This window comes from Larus michahellis, chromosome 4 (genome assembly GCF_964199755.1).
Source record: "Larus michahellis chromosome 4, bLarMic1.1, whole genome shotgun sequence".
Lineage (NCBI taxonomy): Eukaryota > Metazoa > Chordata > Aves > Charadriiformes > Laridae > Larus > Larus michahellis.
In genome coordinates, this window is record NC_133899.1 from 74117331 (window position 1) to 74139552 (window position 22222).

Below are 22222 nucleotides of genomic sequence, written 5' to 3' on the forward strand. Positions count from 1 at the left end.
GCCGTCTAGGGTTTGGTATCTCCTGTCGCCTGTCGTGGTTGTAGCCCATACGTACAGTAACGTAAACACCTGGCACTCGCCTCCCTCTCTTCTAGCTCAATCTATCTGTTATCTGGAAAAGTTGTAGCTCTGCTGAAGCCTGGATGAGCCCTCCTTAGAGTTCAGCCTACCCAACCCTTATTTTGGCATTGCCTGACTCAGCTGTTGCCTGGCCACCACAAACGGAAAGCTAAATGCATCCCATCGTAGCTGTGGATGCTATGCCTAGCTTTGCCTAGCCAAAAGCCTCCCGCACCTTCACTGGAGGCCAGGCTAAGCCTATGCACTGTCCCCTCTAGACTAGCCTTGTTGCTCCCTAGACCTGCTTCACCTGAGCCCTAGTCATATGCTCAGCTAGTCAAACCCATGCCCAAATGTTGTGTTTCCCGGCTTAGCCCCGCTGCAGCAAAGCCAAGCTACAGGGATGCCATTAACTGTCCTGCGCTTTGCAGCCAGGAATACCCAAACACAAGCTCTTCTCCCATTTCTGTGCAGCATGGACAAGCTCACCTGTGTCTTTCTGCCAGCAGGTTTAAGGGACGTGGCTCTAACACCTTGAGGCATTAATGGATTGTCAGACCATGCTGTGAAACAGTTAAGTGCTTATTTTATTTCCAGTGAGAGCAATATGCCCAAATGCATCTCTCCAAAACTGGAGGAAAGAACAAATACCTCATCAGTATACATCAAAATTACAGACAAAAACATATGACACAGACTACCAGAGAAAACATACATTCAAAAGAGAACTGCTGACTTGAGCCGAACATGAGACTGGAGGGGCAGCATGGCCGAAGAAATCAGATCTGAGGAAGGCCTTAGGCCCAAGGCAACAACTCAAGTCTACGAGTCCTTGTCCAGTGCTCTGGACTGGATACTAATCACTCTGTGGCCTAAGATGTTAGAATGGCCTCAAAAGAAAAAAAAAAAAGGCAGAACTATTTTATGCCTCTCTTTCAATAGTACTGATGGCAGGTGTGAAACACAGCATCAGGGAAACCATCGATGATTCTCCACAGGGGGAAGAAAACACCAGGATTTCTCAGACCTGCAGCTCCAGGTTGACTTTGGGTGTTGCAACCTGGCATTTTTATACAGACTTCTATTTTTCAGACTGAGAACAGCCCTTTAAATATTGCTCAGAGGCTGGGATATGCTGAATCCAAAGCTGTCTTGAAAGAGCTGAATTTACACAGATGACAGTAGTCTTTCAAAAAGCTTGCACGAAATTTCCCACTGTCATTAGTGGGTCATTAGTTGAGATGGGGAACAGGAAGAGAAGGGCACCTCAGAAGCCAGTGGCTGAGCAGTTAAAAAGCAGTAAACACTTCCAGTCTTATACAAGATGTTCAGACTGCAAAACTGGGAGGTTAGCTCAGCACAGTTCATGCCAATGCACAACAGTGCCCATTTCACAGCTGGTCAGACCAGTTTTTAAAATGCAAATTTAAGTCACGCTTTTCACCAAGTTTCATGAGGGGTCACACCTTCACTGCTACACAGGCATACTTCACTGGGAGGATGTGAGGAATATCCCTTTGAAACTGCAAGGGAAATTTTACTTTGACTTAAATTAGAGTCTCTCCCAGACCAGCAGGGTTATGGATTTTTACATATTTGTAAAATAAAACTGGAAATCTGTCGAAGACTGGCAGCATGTAGGTCTCATCTAAAAAGCCTGACAGGTGTAGCAGCTTAGGCATAATGTGAAATGTTATTTGTTCCAAAATAACTTTTGGAGCAAAGCCAAAAAATAAGAGCAATTTTGCTAGAAATTAGTTTCTTTTCTTTTCCCCACAAATACTTAGGTTTTGTTTTGGGCTTGAGGAAACTGGAAGAGATTTGGCAGAAAATAGAAAATATTTTCATGTGGAATACAGTTCACGTTTTCATGTGAGCAAAACACATCATTAACATAAATAGCTGAACAGTCCCAAACCCACCACAGACCTTCATAACACAGCTGCACTTCCACTTTCCCATCAAGCACTGGAGCACAAACAGACGCAAATGCTCACACCCAATGTTTCCAGCAGAACACAGTTTTGGGAATAAGTTATAAATAAATATACATAACATGAGTATTAATTCATTAAAGGCTACTTTAGCCACTGCTCAACTGACAGACACTTCAGTCTCTGAATTTCTCCATGTTTCTGAAATCTAGAGCTCAAAGTCAAGAAGTGGAAGTACAGAAAAGGCTCAATCATGCACTCTAAACTGCCTGGGATTGGCAGAAGTAAGCATAAACCCAAGAGAGCTCAGTAGTCTGCTCGCAAGTAAATCAACATCCAGCTCCTCAGGAAGACGCTGGCCCTTGAGGTGGGAGCTGCCCCAAGACATTGTCATTCCAGATACGCAGAGGGACCCCAGAAAAAAAGCCAGTTCTTTGTGCTAGGTGCTACATCATGGCTATCGCAGAGTCCTCAGTGCTGCTCTCCTGCTCCAAGCCCACTCTGCGGATGGACTCCCTGTATTTCTGCCGTCCCAGCTCAATGATGGTTTCAACCTCATCAGCAATGTCCTGGCGGCCACTCTCTTTCATGGCTGTAATCAACTTGCTCACACAGTCAGGATCCTCCGAGTTTTGCTGAGCCCATGAGAAAAGCATGTCCAGGATCTGCTTATCAAGGTCCTCTCTGAAGAAAAGGAGAAGCACAGAAGTAACCAACACACTCTCCTGACTGGCAACCCAAGCAGGCCTTACCTGAGTCCTAGCCCATGACTGGAGCCCCAAAGAAGCCACCCAGACACACAAAGCACTCAGTGGGCCTGCCTTTTTCCTACCCATCATACAGGAGTTGCAGTTCTTGCACTAAAATCTCTCTAGAAATTGTTTTCCTAATGGAAATACCAAATTAAAGCATTCTGCTTTTGAATGTAAATTCATGACAGGAACAGTAGTTTGGTCATAACAAGTCTCATTCTCTCCTACTGCTCTGGCTTTTTGGTCAGACTGCATATCCCATGACATACCACAAGCTCTTTTTGAATAAAGATGATATTGACAATTAATGCCATAGACCACTGCTCATTGTCAGGGATGGAGTCTGGCCAGGAATCCAGATGACAGAACAAAAAAGGAATGTGACTCATCTGAACTACAAAGCTCATCAGGTTTGTTATTTCTCAATTTTGTTTTTCAAACATAAAGCTCTGTCTTATAATGGCAAGAGAAAATAGTCAGTTTTTCCATTAAAAAGGTAACGTTTTGAGAAGAACCATTAGTTAACCCATGTCTTATCCAGTGAAACAATTCCAGTGGGAAAACTTTCAACCAGCCGAGCATTAATTTATACTATTACACTGCAGATAGACAGATAGGCAGACAGACAGACAGACAGACAGATAGACAGACAGACAGATGGATATAATACATCACTGTTGATCACGGTATCCTATCTTACCTGTTATTGTATCCTATGCGCTCAATCTGCTGATAGGTCAAGCCCAGGTTCAGGCCGATGGTCTGCCAGTCAGCTCCCACGCGCCTGGCAATGCTCAGCAGGTTTGCCTGTGTCAGGTAGCCAGTCTCGGCGTTGCCCAGGTTCAAGGGAGGGAAAGAGAAGCCATTCAGGGGACCGGGGTTCTCACCCCAGCGGGGTTTCAATCGCTGTGTCACAGAGAAGAGAGAGAACATGCTGAACAAATTGTTTCTGTAGAGGACAGTGTCTGGCCACTCAGTCTCCACAACAAAGTTTCCTTCCTCCTAGCGGGGAGGAAGGAAAACTGTGGGGCTGAAGAGTCAGGCTGTCAGAAGCAAGGAGCACTCACACTGGCAATGACCAGCAACGCTCACTGCCTCTGAAAACTACCAAATCATAGTGTTCACAGTCATACCTCACACTGAAATTTTCCGTTCCTGTCTTTACAGATCATTTTTCAATGAACCATCTCCCCAAAGCATACTCGCCTCAGATGTAAGAGAGCACTTCATCTAGATTTGTATTTGAGGTTGCATGTGTCAGACAGGGATGTGAGATCATGGTGCATGATCTGAAGGGAAGCATTCATCCAAAAAGGTATTTATTGTTTTAAGCTTCTCAAAAATCAATTAAATTCCATAAGCAAAAGTTGCATTTCTCACTGTGACATACAGCCTAGCCTTTAAAGGCCAGTGGCTCACACCAGAATATTTATACTCAAGGCCTGTGTTCAAATCCATCCTACCTACCTCATCCAAGACCTTTATTTCTTCCTGCTGTGTCAGCTGCATGACTGAGAAATTTATAAACAAAACAGACACTTCCCTTAATTACAGTGAGCTTCCTCCTGTTCTACATCCCTCATTCATACATAGGATCCACCTTCCCTGAGCACCCATCCAACAAGCCTGTGCTTGACAGGCAAGACAAGCAGGAGAGATAGAGACCACTCCCAGTTATTCATGTTTCTCCTTTCAGAAGAGCTCACGGGGAGTGGGAAATCTCCACCATAACATGGTTGAGCACCCCCCTCTTGCAAGTCATTCATTGCATCCGTTCTCATGCGGGAAGACAAAATTAGCTGAGCAGGAAGGCCGTGCTCTTGCCCCATTGAGATTAATTTTCTTGTAGGAGACAAAACAACTCACAGGCAATTTGATGGGCAGAGTAGCGAGCCAGAGGGAGTCTGGTCCTTTCCTGCTCCTGCTGGCATCTTCAGGGATGCTCTCAGGGATTGCCCCTCGATAGAAAGAGACCTTTACAAACAGAAAGCATGCAGTGAGGCTCAGATTCAATCACAGGGCCAAGCCTGTTTGCATCATGTCTCTTCTGTCTGGGAAAGAATGCATTCAGCATTTCTCACCTATCCTCAGTCCATAAATATGGCCTCCCAATTAAGTGCAACTGGGAGGAGCACTGAGGTTCTGCCATAAAGGCTGGACTCACTGCCAACACCCCAAGAGTTAATGGCAGGAATGTTAAGTCAGAGAGCTAAGTGATGAGTGATCCTTCCAGACTACTCTTCTTGTTTATTCAGGGTTTAGTCACTAAAATGCAAAGCCAAGGGAAAGAGGGGAGGAAAAGAGTCCTGCCCAGCATTCAGAGATTATTATGAGGAGCCTTGTAAAAGCAATGATGATGATGAAGGAGGAAATAAAATGTCAGCGTAACTGGTTGCTCACCTGGCCTTTTACAGCTTGGCCTTTCCTGTCTACAGGGGAAGTCACATAGATTTCCTTCATGTTCTTCAAGTGGGAGTAAAAAATAAACGAGAGACGTCCATCCACGCAGTCAGGGCGATCTGTGCAGAGAAGCAGCAAACACTCAACTCGTGCAGAAAAGTGTGCAGCTTTTCAAGCCTGGCCAACTGCCCATCATCCGCTAGCAGTCTCCATGCTACTATCTACTCCTTCTACTCATGCCTGAAAGAATTTTAACTTCCCTTCCTCGCTGGGTGACACGGAAAGCTGGCTGTGGAGAAAGCAGGTCCTACAGGTGAAAAAGGAGAATGGCCACAAGGTGGAGATCAAGTTCAAGAATGGAAGGCAAGGAAGGGTAAAACATTCATGGAGTCAAGTCCATCCTTGGCACTTCCCTCCCATGCTTGGTCCATTCTACCCCTTCGAGGGTAGAATCAGCTGCAATAGCATCCTGTAATGCACAAAAATAGGTCACCTATCTCTTCACCATTTCTGCAATGAGTGCAGAAATAGGAATAGAGCTAAAGGGAAAAAAATATAATCAGGTGTAACATTCATGTACGTTAATTATCTAGAAATTAAGTTAGAGTCCAGCCTAAATCAGAACAGAGGGACAGACTCAGGCCTCATGAACTCCACTGAAAGACCAGTGCATTTTATTATTCTTCATAGAGCTGCGCTTAATTTACACCAATGAAACCGAGCTGTACGTTCAGGTTTTGCAGAAAATGGCTCAGTTTGCAACTTTAACAGGTCCAGACAAATTGGGGCATAAAAATTTAGTTTGAGTTTTGTCCTGATCCCTCTTTCCTTCTCTTCTAATGGCTCCATTAGGGGGAATTCTTTGCTCTGATTATTTCAGAAATACCTTCTCCAAAAAAAATATCTTTATACGTGTTCTCTCAGAAATGGGCAACATTAATTTGATCACCATGGCCATTCCAGTGTGGTGTCTAAGATGCCAGGAAAAGGGCACAGCTGGCTGCAGAAGCAGATCACTCATCAATTAAACAAACCCGGCTATTGCCCTCTGCAGGCTACAAGAGCATGAGAGAAAATTAAAGCCTGCAAACAGCATTTTAATAAGGAAAAGTAGACACAAAAGTTGGGTGATCAGAGAGCACGACAAGCTCAATGTCCACGGGCTGGCTGCTGTGAGTCATGGGCAAGCTGGAGACAGAGAGGAATGCCATGGAGGAGTACAGCCCCCAGCAGAGACATGCCTAGGAGCAGAGCAGCACAAGAGGTAGGAGCAGAAAGGAGCCCAGTATTACCATACCCATATCGATGCTGATGCCTCGTTCGAAAGCTGCAAAAAATTGCTCTCCCTCAAACATCTCCACCATGTCAGATGGCTCAGGTCCTCGATAGCGGTCCTGCAGCTTCTTCAGCACTGGGTCAACCTGACAAGGATGACAACACAGGACCCATGTTTGGTCTGAAGCACGTCTGTCCCCTGACCCATGTCCTATCGAGGTACACTGACTACAGACAAGGAAGTGGTGCTCTGAGTTTTGTGGTTTCCCTATTTCTCTTCCCAAGTAAAAAGCAGAAAAGCCTATGTGGACTAACAAAGACAAGCCATCCCAAAGCTGCCATTAAAAAAGCATTTTCAGCAATGTTTCTGTCTTTTTAACAGGTCAGTAATCTTCAAATTAGAGAGGGATTTACTTGCTACCTTATCCCCCTCACAGTGTGCTATTAAAAGACATTTTCTCTGCAAAAAGCCACATGCTACAATATCACACAGCTGAGGACATCAGAAAGCTAATTTTGGCAGTGATCACACTGTCAGACCTGGGGTCTCAGAGGCAGTGCAAGAATCAGCCTAGAGCTAAGGTGTCTATTCTTCTTCCTATTTGTAACAGCAAACCTTCTCTCTCACCCCATGACCATCCCTGGCAGGAATACAGACACCCCCAAACCCCAGTCTCACTGTGAGTGCCATTGCTGCCTCCTTTGGAAACAATTTTAGCCCAGTACACAAGATATAAAGAACCCTTACAGACCTTTATGCCCACAGGTCATTTCAATACAGGAGAACAAATAAAGAAAAAGAAGAGCAACAAGACCAGAGGATAATGCAGAATTGGATACGCAGCCCAGTTCTGCCAAGGCGGATAAAATAACCCTCACCGCACTGAGCTGCACTGTCTGTCAAAGCACACGCTCTACAAACACAGATGCACACTTACTTTGCTAACATCTGAAGCAACACTGCTGAGGGCTGATATCCCCAGGGCAGAGGCAGCAGACGAGAATGCGTGAGCACTTCCCATCTTCTTTCCATCTCCATCCGTACAAAGTTAGCCAGATTAGCTCAAACTAATGGCATAAACTAACCTGATGTTGCATTGGAGCAGATTAAGGAGGGCTCATATGTTCTGTTCCACTGCTTGAACTGTAAACAGCAAGGAACGTTGGGAAAAGTACCATTTCTAACCACTCCAGCTGAAACCAAAGCAGTGCTGCTGCCCACGCTACTAGCCTGTGTCAGACAACTTTGCCCATGTGAGACAACTTTAATACCTTTGACTGAAGTTTAAGCCAACATCTTTTGCCTCATGTTTGCCGGATGTTAATAGCATGCACATGGCCAGTTACTGTGGCTCGGCCTTTGTAGCAGCCCTGTCCTCAAGGTTCGCCGGGGTGGAAATCACTGCACGGCATCCACCGCTGCATAGAATGAGTTTTCCTTCTTTCCCCAGCTCCCAGTGAGCCCGTATCACGCTACCACCACAGTGTGGTAATAGCATACACCAGCAATGACTTAGAAGCAGTGAACAGGACCATGTGGTGCACTGCTGCCCTTACACCCTAGAAGAGAGGCCCAGGAAGCTCAGGAGCAGTGCAATGCAACCCAGGTCAGACCTTGTGCTTGGGGACACACTGTAGCAGGACTTGCTCGGGGTCCTTCTTCCTCTGCAGAGCAATGAAGTTCACCTGGTACATACGCAGCCGCTCATAGACTTTCTTGGCAATGCCTCCAATGTAGGTCTTGGTGGTGTACCACAGCCAGTACCTGGCAGACAAGGAATTAAGAAAAAGGAAGGATCCTGCCTAGAAAAAGAAGCCAGTGTCACACCCATGAGACGGTAAAAAATGATGGGTAGAGACGAAGTGCTAAGCTGGGCCTGACTTGCAAAGGGAAAAGGGAACAGGTAGGGTTAATGGTATGACCCCTGGTCAGAGAGTGGGAAGAGCAAGGCAGAGGAACATCCCATCTTATCCTCAGGACGAATCCTGCACTTACCAGGAGAAGTGGGTGACTTCAAACACTGCATAAAGATGGGTGAATTCCAGCACCACCTGACTGGTAATGTCATCCCAGGTTTGGCCCTCCAGGTCGCTATGGAGAAGATGCAGCCTTGACCGATCCAAATTTAGCCCTAAAGACAACAATGATCAAGCAATGCTATATGCAGCAGAAGCCTTTACTCATGGCTTTACAAACCCAGCCACAGTTTTGGGTGATCCTCTTTTTAAAAGCCCCAAATTAATACTCTGAGCCTTCTCTTCAGCATCCGGGACTGAACTTTGGTCAAAGAAGAGCAGCAATAAAAGGATGAGGCTACCCCAAAGCTTCCAGGATATTCTGGCAGAATATAGAAACTTAAACTGATAGTGTGTTGATTTCCAGCAACAGATTCCCATCTGTCCCTGACAGATAATTCCCATCACAAATTATCTAGGGTTATTAATTAAGTTATATCTCTTTCTAAACACACATCCCACAGACTTTTCAATCCTGATGCACTTCAGACATACAAATACCAGGTAGTGTTACAATGAAGGCCAAGCTGCACGCAAAAAGATTTTACTTCTTCACAAGAGAGCCAAGGAAAGGTCAAAAAAAATAGGCATTAGGAGACAAAGGGTAGTCAGCATGCAAACAGAAGAATCTCTGGCAAGGCTGAGGCTGTTTATAGCAGTATTCAGAGTGGGAGATGGCTTAGTGTATGATCGTACACTTAAAACTGCACTGGCTAAGCACCTGATTCATGAGCAAGGAAGTAAAAGAGAAGGCAGACCCCTGGAGGCAGCACATTCATTATCTGCTTCAAGCTATTCCCAGTCATGAATCAAAGTCCTTTTACAAAACATCTCCTCAGTTGGCAGGAGTGCCCCTCCAACCCATCACACCAAACCCAGCAGTCTAAATACACATGCAATTTGGCAGAGAAATCCATCTGCCAAGGCCATTCTCCCAGCTCGTGCTGCTGGTCTGTGAAGCCCAGCGCTGGCCTGCTGGATCTGAATTACCTTCATCTCCCACAACCCTGCACCACCACTCACTCACTCAGCAGACACACCTTGCTGTTCCTGCAGGAGAAGCAGCAAGCTTTATTAGTTACAGGAGAGCAAATAAAATTCCCAGATTTCCATTTGTGGTTTTCCATATATGGAATTTCTCTGTGCCAATTTTGGGAATAAACTGACCTGTGACCCCAGGCGGGAGGGGCAGCTGAATTCTCACCGGCCTGAGAAAATCCATCAGGGAGTCCTGGGAGAGGCAGAGCAGGGGACTGGCTCTGCACCCTGCATCGGCCGTGATTTCCTCCATCTCTTCTGCAGAGACCGGCAGCACCTGGACGTGGAAGACATCACGATGAGCGAAGCAGTCAGGAACCCAAATTCCCGTATCGCTCACTCAGTTTACCCCAGCACAAAGCAGTCAAATGCTGCTCTTGGCTCAGGGCCTGGTGAGAAATGGAAGCACAGTGAACTTTGTCTAAAGTCTGCTATAATACTGGTGTCAGCCTGGCGAGCTGGGACAGACCAAGGTATTACAAGAGCATTTAGCACTATCTAGCTACTCTACAGAACAATTCATTTTAGTGGGGTAACTTTAAAATTAAATCTTCATAAATAATCCCCCCTCCCCCCAGTCTCGCTCACTGAGCTGTTCTGCCAGGCTCAGTATGTTTTTCAAGGGAACAAGAAGCAAAATCTCCTTGTGTTCCCTTCACAGCAGTGACCTGCTGACCTACAGGACAAACCACTGGCAGAGCTGTGAGGAGATCCCTTTCCCACACAGGGCAGCTTGGAGCACAACCCTTTTTGCAGGCAGGGAAGAAAAGACAGACGGTGATCTGAGATGGGTCAGTCCATGAAGCATCCATGTCAGACACGAATTACCCTAGGGTGGACATCTCACATTCAGCTCCCCTACTTGGTATGGGACAACAGCTGCATTAGGGCTTACCAAAGCTTGTTTTTTAGAGTGTGCATACCTGCAGCTTGACACTGCGAGTCTCTTCAGTGACTCCAGGAGGAAAGGTCACTTTGATGTTTGGATCCACACTGGAAAAGAGCAATGTCCCCTCCGTTGGCACTTTGCATTCATTTTGCACAAGTCGAGACACAACGAGGAACCAGGAGAAGTGAAGGACACTACAGTGAGCCACGTGCTTCTGTAACAGAAGACAAGGAAGAATCATAGAGTCATAGCATGGTTAGAGTTGGAAGGAACCTTGAAGATCATCTAGTTCCAACCCCCCACTAGACCAGGTTGCTCAAAGCCCCATCAACCTGCCCTTGAACACTTCCAGGGATGCGGCATCCACAACTTCTCTGGGCAACCTGTTCCAGTGTCTCACTACCCTCACAGCAAAGAACTTCTTCCTAATATCTAATCTAAATCTGCCCTTTTTCAGTTTAAAACCATTATCCCTTGTCCTATCACTACACTCACTGATAAAGAGTCCCTCCTCATCTCTTCTATAGGTCCCTTTCAGGTACTGGAAGGCCATTATAAGGTCTCCCCAGAGCCTTCTCTTCTCCAGGCTGAACAACTGTTGAAGAGTACGGGAGGACCCTCCCCTCTTGAGTTGCGAGGTTTAGACTGGACCTCCTTACTTTGTAAACAACCTCTCAGAGATGAGCCTAGCTGTGGCTGGATCCAGTCTTAGCCTCCGACAGTAGGAAAAAAGTTCAGACCCTAGGTTCTGTCACAGAGTCGGTTTAATACAGCTTGAGCTGAGTGCCTCTGAACTCTGAACTCTCTGAGCCTGTCTTCATAGGAGAGGTGTTCCAGCCCCCTGATCATTTTCATGGCCCTGCTCTGGACTTGCTTCAACAGGTCCATGTCCTTCTTATGTTGGGAGCCCCAAAGCTGGACACAGTACTCCAGGTGGGGTCTCACGAGAGCGGAGAAGAGGGACAGAATCACCTCCCTCGACCAGCTGGCCATGCTTCTTCTGAAGCAGCCCAGGATACAGTTGGCTTTCTGGGCTTCAAGCACACATTGCCGGATCATGTTGAGCTTCTCATCAACCAATACCCTCAAGTCCTTCTCCTCAGGGCTGCTCTCAATCTATTCTCTGCCCAGTCTGTATTTGTGTTTGGGATTGTCCCAACCCAGGTGCAGGACCTTGCACTTGGCCTTGTTAAACTTCACACAGGGTTCACACGGGCCCACCTCTCAAGCCTCTCCAGGTCCCTCTGGATGGCATCCCTTCCCTCCAGTGTGTCGACTGCTCTGCACAGCTTGGTGTCATGGGCAAACTTGCTGAGGGCGCACTCAATCCCACAGTCCACGTCTCTGACAAAGATGTTAAACAGCACCAGTGCCAGTATTGACCCCTGAGGAACGCCACTTGTCACTGGTCACCACTTGGACTCTTTGAGTGCTGCCATCCAACCAATCCACCATCCATCCTTATCCAACGAGTTGTCCATCTGTCAAATCTGTGTCTCTCCAATTTAGAGACCAGGATGTCATGCATGACAGTGTCAAATGCTTTGCACAAGTCCAGGTAGATGATGTCAGTTTCTCTCCCCTTATCTACCAGTGCTGTAATGCCATCGTAGAAGGCCACCAGATTTGTCAGGTGCAATTTGCCCTTAGTGAAGCCATGTTGGCTTTCACCATTCACCTCCTTATTTTCCATGTGCTTTAGCAGAGTTTCCAGAAGGATCTGCTCCGTGATCTTCCCAGGCACAGAGGTGAGACTGACTGGCCTGTAGTTCCCTGGGTCTTCCTTTTTCCCTTTTTAAAAATGGAGGTTATGATTTCCCCTTTTCCAGTCTGCAGGAAGACTTGCTGGTGAAGACCGAGGCAAAAAAGTCATTGAGTATCTCAGCCTTCTCCATATCCCGGGTGACCAGGTCTCCTGTTTCCTTCTGGAGAGGGCCCACATCTTCCGTAGTCCTCCTTTTATCATTGACATACTTACAGAAGTTTTTCTTGTTGCCCTTGACCTCCCTGGCCAGATTTAATTCTATCAGGGCTTTAGCTTTCCTAACGTGATCCCTGGCTGCTCGGACAATTTCTCTGTATTCCTCCCAGGCTACCTGTCCTTGCTTCCCTCTGTAGGCTTCCTTTTTGAGTGAGTTTCTCCAGGAGCTCCTTGTTCATCCATGCAGGCCTCCTGGCATTTTTGCCCAACTTCCACTTTGCTGGAAGGCATCATTCCTGAGCTTAGAGGAGATGGTCCTTGAATATCAGAGAGCTTTCTCAGGCCCTCTTCCTTCCAGGTCTTTATCCCACAGTACTCTACCAAGCAGAACCTTGAAGAGGCCAAAGTCTGCTCTCCTGAAGTCCAGGGCAGTGAGCTTTCTGTGCGCCCTCCTCGCTGTGCTAAAGATCTTGAGCTCCACCATCACACAGTCACTGCAGCCAAGGCTACCCCTGAGTTTCACATTCCCCACCAGCCCCTCCTTGTTGGTGAGAACAAGGTCCAGCATGGCACCTCTCATAGAAGAGAAAACATATAGGCATATAACATAATACAATAAAGGCAGGAAAGTAAGTGCCAGTAACAGCCAAGCAGATGAAAGCACTAGAACAGGGATGAAGCATGGCAGGCTGCAACGCATCACCCTCCGGAGACACACCTCCATGAGAGAGGAAACCTGGAGCTGCCATTTTATAGCAGCTGGTCAAAACACTGCTCATGAGATGTTTCCAATGGGCTCACTCTTGGCTGGGCAAAACCAAAGAGGGGAACAGGAACAACGTATGTCACTGGTCATTCCAATCTGCTTACCTTTGATTTTCTCTTCTGCTCCACTCTTGTTCTCAGATCACTCCAGCTCTGCCCACTGAAGGTCCGAACTACCACTTCACGCTGGTGAAGGGTTTGAGGGGAGGCATATGGCATCCTGATCTGCACCTCCTGGCAAAAAAGCATTCCTGTGAGACATCAATACAAAGGATAAAACCAGACCTAGCTCTGCTCTGTGCCTTCCTTCGCAGACAAGAAGGGGGAGGGCAAAGCACAGCCTGTATAAAGAGAGTGGAGGCAGAGATAGGAACCTGCTCTGTCTTGCAGCCTCCAGGTAGGTGACAGGAGATGTTGGGTCTGCTATGTAGTGTTACAGCAGAAAAAGTTCATCAGCCTGTGAGCAGAAAGGGCAAAGCAACTTTTGAAGTGAGTTGCTGTCAGCCATGATGGGGCTGGTGGTGTAAGTACTCACCAGCTTGAACGAAAACCACACAGTTAGACTTTTAGGGAAGGATGCAAACCATTCTTGTTGCAGGCTAAGGCCAAATCCTGGAACAGCACTTATCCTCTGGCACAGGAGGGTTGTGAGTGAGGAAGGTTATAGCTCAGCTCAAGCAGGAACAATGGGGAAGGCAAAGAAGCCAGACCAGCATAGTGCCAGAGAAGCTGCCACTTCTCCTATGTCTCCTATGAAGACAGGCTGAGACAGCTGGGGTTGTTCAGCCTGGAGAAGAGAAGGGAGACTTTATAGCGGCCTTACAGTACCTAAAGGGGGCCTGCAAGAAAGCTGGGGAGGGACTTTATGAGGGAGCATAGTGATAGGATGAGGGGTAATGGTTTTAAACTGAAAGAGGGGAGATTTAGATTAGACATTAGGAAGAAATTCTTTACTGTGAGGGTGGTGAGACACTGGAACAGGTTGCCCAGAGAAGTCGTGGACGCCCCATCCCTGGAAGTGTTCAAGGCCAGGTTGGATGGGGCTTTGAGCAGCCTGGTCTAGTGGGAGGTGTCCCTACCTATGGCAGGGGAGTTGGAACTAGATGATCTTCAAGGTCCCTTCCAACTCTAACCATTCTATGTATCTATGATTCTTTGCGGCAGGGCTCCTTTGAAAGGCAGTTCTGCAGATATTAAAAGCAGCAGTTATGGAGGCACCTGTCTCAAAAGTCCCAAAAGACTCTCTCAGAAGACTCTGACAAGCTACTGCAGAGGCAGATTGATCAGGAGGTGGCCTGGACGTGTCCTCACCTGCTGGAATTTGACCCCATGAGGCTGCAGCTCCAGGACTCCACTTAGCAGGACATCATGGTGTCTCAGCTTTACCCACTGAGGGTCTGGTGCAAGGGTTCGGAAGTAGATCCGCAGAGGGTCAGAGGCAGCCCCCGGTGGAAAGTAGAAATGGATGCCACAGGCCAGAACCACTTTGCAGCCTTCAGAGGTGACAGAAAAGCTTCCAGAAGAAATACATGAATGTATGACACCATGCAATGACTTCAGCCCTCCAAAAATCAACAGAAGAATCTCCTACCTTCTGTTTGACTGGCCTACTGAGGCCATAAGCTCCTATACACACATGCAATACCAACCATGCACCAATCTTGTTTGGGACCTTGTTACACCACTGTAATATAAATTCTTAATAACAGAGGCTTACCTGTCCTCTCCTGATGCAAGGAACAGTTTTCGTAGCCCTCTGGCACTGGATTCATCTGCAGCAACAAAAAGGTTTGGATAGGAGGAGGTAACAGAGGTTACTTAAAACCAGGTAGACAAGAAAGGCTGAACCTGCATTTCAGTTTTGACTTATTCCTAAACTGACAGAAGTGGCTAGCGGAACCCTGCTCACACTGCAGCGGGCTTCAGATCAAGCAGCAGCAGGAGAATGGGAAGAGGTCTAGAGGTCCCAAGACGTACTGGAAATGCTGACTCTCCCCCAGGAAAACTCAGAAAAAGGGGGAATTAGAAAATATTTTAATCTACCACTCCTGCAGCTCTCAGGGCCATGTTTGATTGCTTGGGCCCACCCCTAGGAATCAGCGCTTGCTCTTGTGAACACTGGCACCATTGGGAAACCCTGCACAGATTCCTGCTCATTCGTCACCTTCATCTTGGACAAAGACCTGCTCCTCTGCAGCCTGGGAACCACAAGAAAGCAGGAGGTAACTACACAGCAGAATGACCTCTTATTGCCCTCTGGGCTTCTATCATCATGAGCCACCACAGACTTAGGGCTATGCAGCAAGTTCAAGAACTGGTGCTCACCTCTGCTAAAAAGGCTGGACCCCTTTAGGGGCCTCTCCTGGTCTGTCTCCTGTGAATTCCATTTTCATTTCCACTGTAAGACCTTTCCTAGCAAGCCCAATTCCAGGGACCACTGGGCCCTTCAGACCAGGCTTGGATTTGTAAAAACAGAAATCATACTGTCTGTATCCTTACAATCTAATAATTATTCCAGACAAATAAATACTGATCTGATTCCCCCCTGCTTGTCTTGTCTAATCCAAATCCATCCTCGCCATGCTGGGCTGAGTGAGGGAACAGCTGGGCAGAACCCACAGCAGCAGAACCCTTGCAATTACCGGCCTGCGGGGATGGCTCAGTTTCTCCTAAGGGATTGCCTCGGAGGTGCACAAATGGCAAGGTCTGGATCTCAGGGGGGACAGCACGGAGGCAATTGTTCTGCAGATCAAGTCTGGACAAGTTGGGCAGGCTGGCAAGCGAGGCAGGGACTGTCACCAGGAGATTGCTGTGGAGATGCAGTCGCCGCAGAGACTTCAAATTGGCTGCAGGTTAGAACAAGAAGTGCCCCCCCATCCATGCTGTTAATTGCATTGCACATCAGCTCTAACAGCCCCCCCCACCGCTCTCCTCATCACGTGTACACACACACACACACACAATAAGGGAAAAGCATAAGAGCCCAACATCTCTTTAGCTCACAAAATAAAGGGGCGTAGGGAATTAGCTGAGAGGCAACACAGCCTCCTCTGTCCTCTGCTTTTCAGCACCCAGCTATGAGCACGGATGTAAGATGCTTCTGTAACAGCATCAATGACAACCCCAGGCACAAAGTGATGCAGGAGTCAGGAAGATGGGCAGCAGAAGTCAGAGCCCAGTTCTGTGGACTGGTCCGCGCTGGACAGCCCCATTTCAAGCCCAGATTTGCATCCTGTTAAACCCCAACTCTTCTGTTTCCAGTCCTGGGCGCTACCCAAAACCAGCCAGGCCAAATCCTCTGCTATTGTAAAGTGTATTGAAATCTTAGTAGTTTTGATGATCCACAGAAGCAGAAAGCGTGGTCCAGAGAGTCATTAATGCTCAAAAGGGATGACTGAACCAAGCATGTTTCTTCTGGATATCTATCCCATTTGACTCTAACGTAACAGATGGTTTGTGCTAACGACTCTGGGGACAGAGACCAAGGGCCTCAGGGGTCCTAGACTGTATCAAAAGCTCAGCAAGCCCATGTCCTTCTTTTCCCCTAGAAATACTTACCTAAGGAGTCCGGGATGCTCGATAAGCGATTCCCGGAGAGATCCAGCTCTGTGCAGTTGTGCAGATTCCCAACTTCTTCAGGGAGGAATTCCAAAGCATTTTCTGAGAGATACAGGTCCTGCAGAACTGCCAGTTCCCCAATGCTCTGAGGTAAGTCCTTCAGCTGATTTTTCATAGCAGAGAAGAAAGTCAGCTTGCTCAGAGAGCCGAAGTCCTCAGGGAGTGCCACCAGGCTGTTGTGGCTCACCAGGAGCACACGGAGGCTGGGGAGGTGGAGGATGCAGCTGGGCAAGGTGGAGAGATTGTTGAAGCTGAGATCCAGGTGGGTGAGACACCTCAGGTTCCCAATGTTTGTTGGCAAGTTTGTCAAGGACCCATGCTGACATGAACCAAACTCATCCCTGGCATGGCCACCTGGTTGTGGAGGAAAGTGGAGAAAGAGGTCAATATGCTGCAGGGTTACCTCACTAGCCTCACGTGAGACTCCTTAGCACAGAGACACAGAAGACAGGGAGTTACTGATCACAATGAGCAGCACTGATTACAAACTACTCAGAGAGAAGTGGGTTTTCTGCTCCTTGCCTCAGTTTCCTGGTCAGTGAAAGGGGTATAATGGTGAAGACCTGTTAAGAAATCAAAAGGTGCCACAGTCAACCATAGAGCTCTGCTAAACACATCTGGAGTTGAAGCTCAGAAAGAGCCAGGCCACTCCACACATCTACCACCCTTCAGCAGGGTGGCCCATATCCCTCCAAGCCTCCCACTCTCCCTCCCCACCTCTTCCCCACCAGCACCAGTGGCCAACGCACAACGCTTCATGGACTAAGGAGACATTCCTCGCTCTCTGAACTGTGCCTGTGCTGTTAAGGGACAAACAGCCCTGAGGACTGAGATCTGCCCTTGCAAGGCTGGAGAGCAGACATGAGGAAAGCAGTGAAAATGTGGAAAAAAAGGCAGGTAGTTCAGTATTGTGTAGGCTAGACAATGCAGAGAGGGAAGGACCCAGCCATTACCCCAGCCTCAACTGTTACTCCAGTTGAGTGACACTCAAACTGGAGAAGGACTGCAGCCACAGAAATTAAGTCGAGCAAACAAAAGGAAACTTCCAAAACTCTCCATTTCTTCATCGTTTCCTACTCTCCCTCCCGTTGTCTATTTGTATACGGATACAGCAGAGGGCACCAAATACTTTTTATGCTGCATAATGTTGAGAAATGAGAACAATCAAACTAACAGACATATTGCACTTTGTACATAATAAAATCTTAGTGAACTATTTTATTGCACTTCAGGATGCTCAGGGTGTGTGTACATCTCACAAAACAAGCCTGATAAAAGGTATTGCCATTATCCTCACCTTACTAAAGGGGGAAGAGACAAATTAAATTATTCACATGAGAAATCTGTGGCAGATATAGAAACAAACCTCAGCCTTTTCAGTTTTCAACTAGAACCCTGAATTCTGGCAACAACATCCCCTTTTTTCTCTCATTTCTTTTTAAAATTCCACCTCCCAAAGAGTAAATCATTCAGTCAATACAGAAATTATACCGTTTGTATTGAGATCCTCCTACAATAAAGAGATGAGAAAGTCAAAGAATGATCTCATATTTATAGGTTACTACTATATTATTTATAGGTTATTACAGCTTGCCAAATTACGTGCATGCCCTGAGTCATACTTTTGATAAATTGTTGAACAGCCTCTTCTGGTCTGTCTTGAACTCTGCTAAACCTACACTCACTGACACTAAGCAAGTATTAAGCTAGGATCGATTCAGATGGAAACACAGCAAAGACAGCTCATTATATTCCCAAAAATAAAAGAGGGGTTGAACATTTACCAAAAAATCCAGCACCTTTCAATGCCCCTCTCCTTGCATAACTGTGCAAAAAACGCTCCTCTTCTAGAGGATGGCTACAGAAAATGTTGTAGCATCAACCCAAACAGACTCTAAAAACCGGTCTCCAGGCAGCTGTAGAAACAAAGGAAGGAAATAAGAGTCTAGAAACCGTACCTTGTTGAAATCTGCATGCAGCTCTGAGCAAGGCTAAAAGCCAAAGCTGTAGTAAGCGGCACTAGAACAAAACAGTTCCAAGGGTAGTTTGTCCTGTAGATGTGGAGAGAATGATAAAAAAAATAGCTGAGCCTAGAAAAGTTGAATGCTGACTGGCCCAGGAATTTACCTTTGAGCACCAAGGATTTCAGGTGCTTCAGATGAGGAAGGATGCCCAGCGTGGTGCCAAGGAGGCGATCATTGCTGCTGAGCCGGAGGAACTCCACCTGGACCACCTCTCCCCTTCGCCCCTTGAACAGCTGAAGGAACCGGCGGCAGCCGTCAGGATAAACATCCAGGTTCAGCCTGTTGTCTGCAAGGCAGGAGCCAGCAAGTGCAGAAGCCCCCGAAGCCCCCTCCCTGCACTCGTCCCCAAGCCCCAGCAGCTCTGCCATCTTCTGTGTCTCGTCCACGGGGTCCGGACATGCTCTGACTTGCCAGGCAGGCAGGCACCGGCAGCACCACGAGGCAGCCGGGACTAGGAGGAGGAGGAAAGATGGCTCTGAAAGAGAACATAAGTGCAAGATGAAGGCCTCCTGCCCCAACCCAGCGCGGCTGGAAACAGTTTATAACCACAGCAAGAAGGCAGGAGAGATTACACGCGTGTTACTGAAAGCTCTGTGGGCAGAGAGCACAAAAATGCAGGGTGATGGATGCCATGGAGGCTTCTCCTCCAAGGGAAACCCTCTGAGTTTTTGCAGCTGACATCCCAGCAGGGAATGGAGCAATTACCCACCATCAGAATAAACAGCAATATCAACTTTAAAAGACATAAATGTAAATGCCTATGCCTTATGCGGATTTCAAAGTGCCTAAATGGGAAGCTTTACAAGTGGAGGTGGAAACCGGGGCAGGGAGAGCTGAGCCAGGAGCAGAGCCCAGAGGCTGCTCGCAGGCTGCGATGAGTCTTCATCGAACCCAGTTGTGAAACCGGGTGCCAACGGGATAAAAGTGAGCATCGATGAATATGGGCAAAGGGCAGCAGAGCAAATGTGGCAGGGCCAAGGGGGGGTTAGAAAAGGCGTGTCCGTGGCACAGGAGCACTGGACTCTGTAGCGGGACTGGAGCTCTTGCAGATTTGCCTCCACAGGGATGCTCTAATGCAGCAAACTGGGCATGAAGCCATGGCCGGCTAGTTACCAGCTAGTCCTTGTTTCCTCCCCTCACAGCACCCTCCACAAACAAAGAGAAAGGGGAAAAGTCAGTATCATATAGTGCATGCTAAGAAGGATTTAAACCTAAAGGAGCAGAGGTATGACATGTATTAATTAACAAATCAATTATTCCTCTGTCGCCTTAGTGTGAAGAAGCCTTCATCCACCTAGGACTTTCAAAATCAGCCACTATCATCATAGCACACTGGTAACGCAAAGATGAGCAGAGGCACCACACTGGTTTTTATACCAGTAGTCACATACTTCCAAGTCCCCCATTTCCTGCCCTTTCCACTTCCTTTATCTTTTGCAACTCCTCCTGAGCTTGGCAATTAGACTAGTTTATGGTATGACTATCAGGAGTTCTTTTTAAGCCCTGCCATGGATGGAATAGGCAAATAGAAGTTTCTTTTCAATGAGTGATGCAGAACTACAAAAAACTTGTAACAGCTTTAACATCCAAGGCCAGGAGAAGCAAGCTAATGCCCCAGCCACACCCTGAGGAGCAGTGCTTTTTACTATTAACCTGTGGGACATGGCAGCACTGATGTTCCCAAGGCACAGCCTGAGGGGAGGCATCACAGCCGGCTCCCTGGAAGAGCAGAACAGGTAAATGGAAACTACTGCTTTAGTAAAAAGGTATTTCTTACAAAAAGGCTGAACACAACACATACACAGCTCTCTTACAGATATGCGTAAGCAAAAAGACCATCTGCTATAGCTTTGTTAAGTTATTGATGGTGAAGGAACCAGAGGGCAGCTCTGAACTGGTCAGGCGGGAGAGGCTCGGAGACCACAAATGCAGCCTCAGGAGCATGTACAGGACACAGGCAGGCACCCTTGTGCACAGGCACACGGGTACGCACACGTGCACATACACGCACGTGTGCACGTGCACACACACGCAAACACTCACCCCGGGCTGTCCTTGCTCCAGCAGCACCAAGCCCCCATTACCCCACACCCCACAGGGCCCCGGAGCCAAGGCTCAGCCCCCAGGGATCCCCCCAGCAGGACCTACAGCCGAGCAGCCAGGCCAGAGCAACGCTTTTCTCACCCCCTCTGCACCCGGTCTCTGGCACACAAAACCCAGGTCCCGAAAGGCCGGCCGTGCGCGGTTTGGCTCGGCTCAGCCCGGCACAGCTTGGCTCAGCTCAGGCACTTCCTGCAAAGTTTGCAGGCGAGCAGCACTGCCGGGGCGGGACGAGCCGGAGGAGGTGCCAGATGCAGCGGGACAAGGGGCAGGAGGCTGTGGGGAACCAGGCCCAGGCATCCTGCTGTCACGAAAATGTCACCAAATGAGATTTTCCTAACACCGCCACTGCCTCGGCAGCCCAGCTGGTGGTCCCGCCGCGGCTCCCCTGGGCTCAAACATGAGCTCAGCCTGCAGGCAACGGGAGGCACGGGCAGCTCCTGGGGCTGTGCTCATTCATTGTGAATTCAGGGAGAGAAACGTAGCGCGAGCTGGGGCTGCGAGCTTGGCAGGGCACAGGGCTGGGTGCTGCAGAGCCAGCCCTCGGTCTGCCCAGAGCCATGGGGCTCTGCCATGGCTGGGCCTTGTCTGCCCTGTTGTTGCCCTCCGGGAAGGCGCCTGCCTTCAGCTGGCTGTCCCGCAGCGAGGGATGCCATTTGGTCTAACACCGCATCCTGGCGAGGACCTGCTGCGTTTGTCCTGCTCCCCATGTCTCTCAGAGGGGCAAAGATGGGTTTTTCTATCAGTTTCCGCCTGGTGCCTCGATGCTGTGATACATCAGTGCTGCTGGGTTAATGCCCTGGGAAAAGAGCCCCTTGCTCAAAGCTGAACACAAGCTGCAAACTTCTCTTCCCACAGGGGGTAAACGCTAACCACTGACTGCTTCGCTGAAGAGCTTCCTCAGTTATAAAACTGGGAGCACCAGAAGTACCAGAGAAGCGGGGAGCGCTCACACCCGCGTGGCGGGGGGACCTCCAGGGCAGCAAGGCAGGGATAGCCAAAGCCTCCTCACAGCCCTGCTGCCGCAGCGGTTCAGCTTTATTCAGGTCCAGTGGATTTTGGCACATTAACTTTTCACTTTTATTCATTTCCTTAATCCAGGAAGAAATCAAGCGAACCAAGCCTGGGCAGTAACTCGCAATCCCACGGCGAGCCCTTCCCACTGTGTTTCTCGCTCCCGGCCCCCCCGGAAAAGTACAGGGCGCCCGCCTCCTCCTGTGGGCAGCTTTTCCTCAGCGGAGGGGCCTGCACTTCCCGGGAGGCCAGGCCAGACCGGCGTCGCCCAGACCGCTGTGCCCTGCCTTTGAGGGGCAAAAGAAAAGCCCTGCAGGCGTAAAATTAGTAGCCGCGGTCCCGTGCTGAGCCGGCGCCCAGCCGCCCCGCTCTGCGCATGCGCCCTCGTCTGCGCGGCAGCCCTCAGTGCGGCAGCA

The 22222-nt window shown here is 48.4% G+C and overlaps 1 protein-coding gene across 1 annotated transcript; it reads right to left on the reverse strand.

Moving 5' to 3' along the window:
- Positions 1–629: 629 nt before the first annotated feature.
- PIDD1 (p53-induced death domain protein 1) lies at positions 630–20935 on the reverse strand. The gene is made up of 16 exons (XM_074582456.1): positions 20877–20935; positions 18796–19167; positions 16609–17022; positions 15693–15896; positions 14768–14822; positions 14362–14563; positions 13156–13284; positions 10399–10578; positions 9605–9752; positions 8418–8553; positions 8036–8186; positions 6444–6567; positions 5147–5265; positions 4613–4720; positions 3447–3652; positions 630–2678 (listed from the first exon to the last, which is right to left on the reverse strand). Exons 2-16 carry the CDS (start codon positions 19058–19060, stop codon positions 2441–2443), a joined length of 2679 nt encoding a protein of 892 aa, XP_074438557.1. The 5' UTR covers positions 19061–19167; positions 20877–20935; the 3' UTR covers positions 630–2440.
- Between the last annotated feature and the right edge of the window lie 1287 nt (positions 20936–22222).

Coding starts and splice junctions, on each gene's coding strand:
- PIDD1 (XM_074582456.1), bottom strand. CDS start 19,060: ATGGCAGAGCTGCTGGGGCTTGGGGACGAGTGCAGGGAGGGGGCTTCG. Junction 3,653..4,612: donor CTCTGCCCATCAAATTGCCT/GTGAGTTGTTTT, acceptor TCTGTGACACAG/CGATTGAAACCCCGCTGGGG. Junction 2,679..3,446: donor CGCATAGGATACAATAACAG/GTAAGATAGGAT, acceptor CCTTTTCTTCAG/AGAGGACCTTGATAAGCAGA.